General features: G+C 67.0%; 1 protein-coding gene across 1 annotated transcript in view; it reads left to right on the top strand.

Moving 5' to 3' along the window:
- The window catches only part of PYGO2 (pygopus family PHD finger 2), a gene marked incomplete at its 5' end in the record, with an annotated part of 926 nt that extends 560 nt beyond the window's left edge, over positions 1-366 (top strand). Inside the window, one exon of the mRNA XM_019474119.1 lies at positions 7-366. Within this exon, the coding sequence (XP_019329664.1) occupies positions 7-300 (294 nt within the window). The remainder of the gene's footprint in view (positions 1-6) is intronic.
- Between the last annotated feature and the right edge of the window lie 46 nt (positions 367-412).

The raw sequence follows: 412 nt of genomic DNA, 5'->3' as shown, positions 1-412 counted from the left end.
CCGCGCCCCCGGGGCAAGGCGGCTGGCGGTTCAGGTCACCAGCCGCCACCGGGGCTGGTGTACCCCTGCGGGGCCTGTCGCAACGAGGTGAATGACGACCAGGATGCCATCTTGTGTGAGGCCTCCTGCCAGAAGTGGTTCCACCGGGAGTGCACCGGGATGACGGAGAACGCCTACGGGCTGCTCACCACCGAGGCCTCCGCCGTCTGGGCCTGCGACTTCTGCCTGAAGACAAAGGAGATCCAGTCGGTCTACGTCCGGGAGGGCATGGGACAGCTGGTGGCCGCCAACGACGGCTGAGCCGCCCTCCTGCTGCTGTGTACGGCTTCCCCCGCCGAATTAGGACCAAACCCCCTTTTTTTTCGTAGCCATTGCCCCACCTGCCAGCCGGAGAGACGGCCCCGGGTTCCGG

This window comes from Aptenodytes forsteri, unplaced genomic scaffold (assembly GCF_000699145.1).
Source record: "Aptenodytes forsteri isolate BGI_AS27 unplaced genomic scaffold, ASM69914v1 Scaffold617, whole genome shotgun sequence".
Classification (NCBI taxonomy): Eukaryota; Metazoa; Chordata; class Aves; order Sphenisciformes; family Spheniscidae; genus Aptenodytes; species Aptenodytes forsteri.
This window is presented reverse-complemented; position numbering and strand designations above follow the sequence as displayed.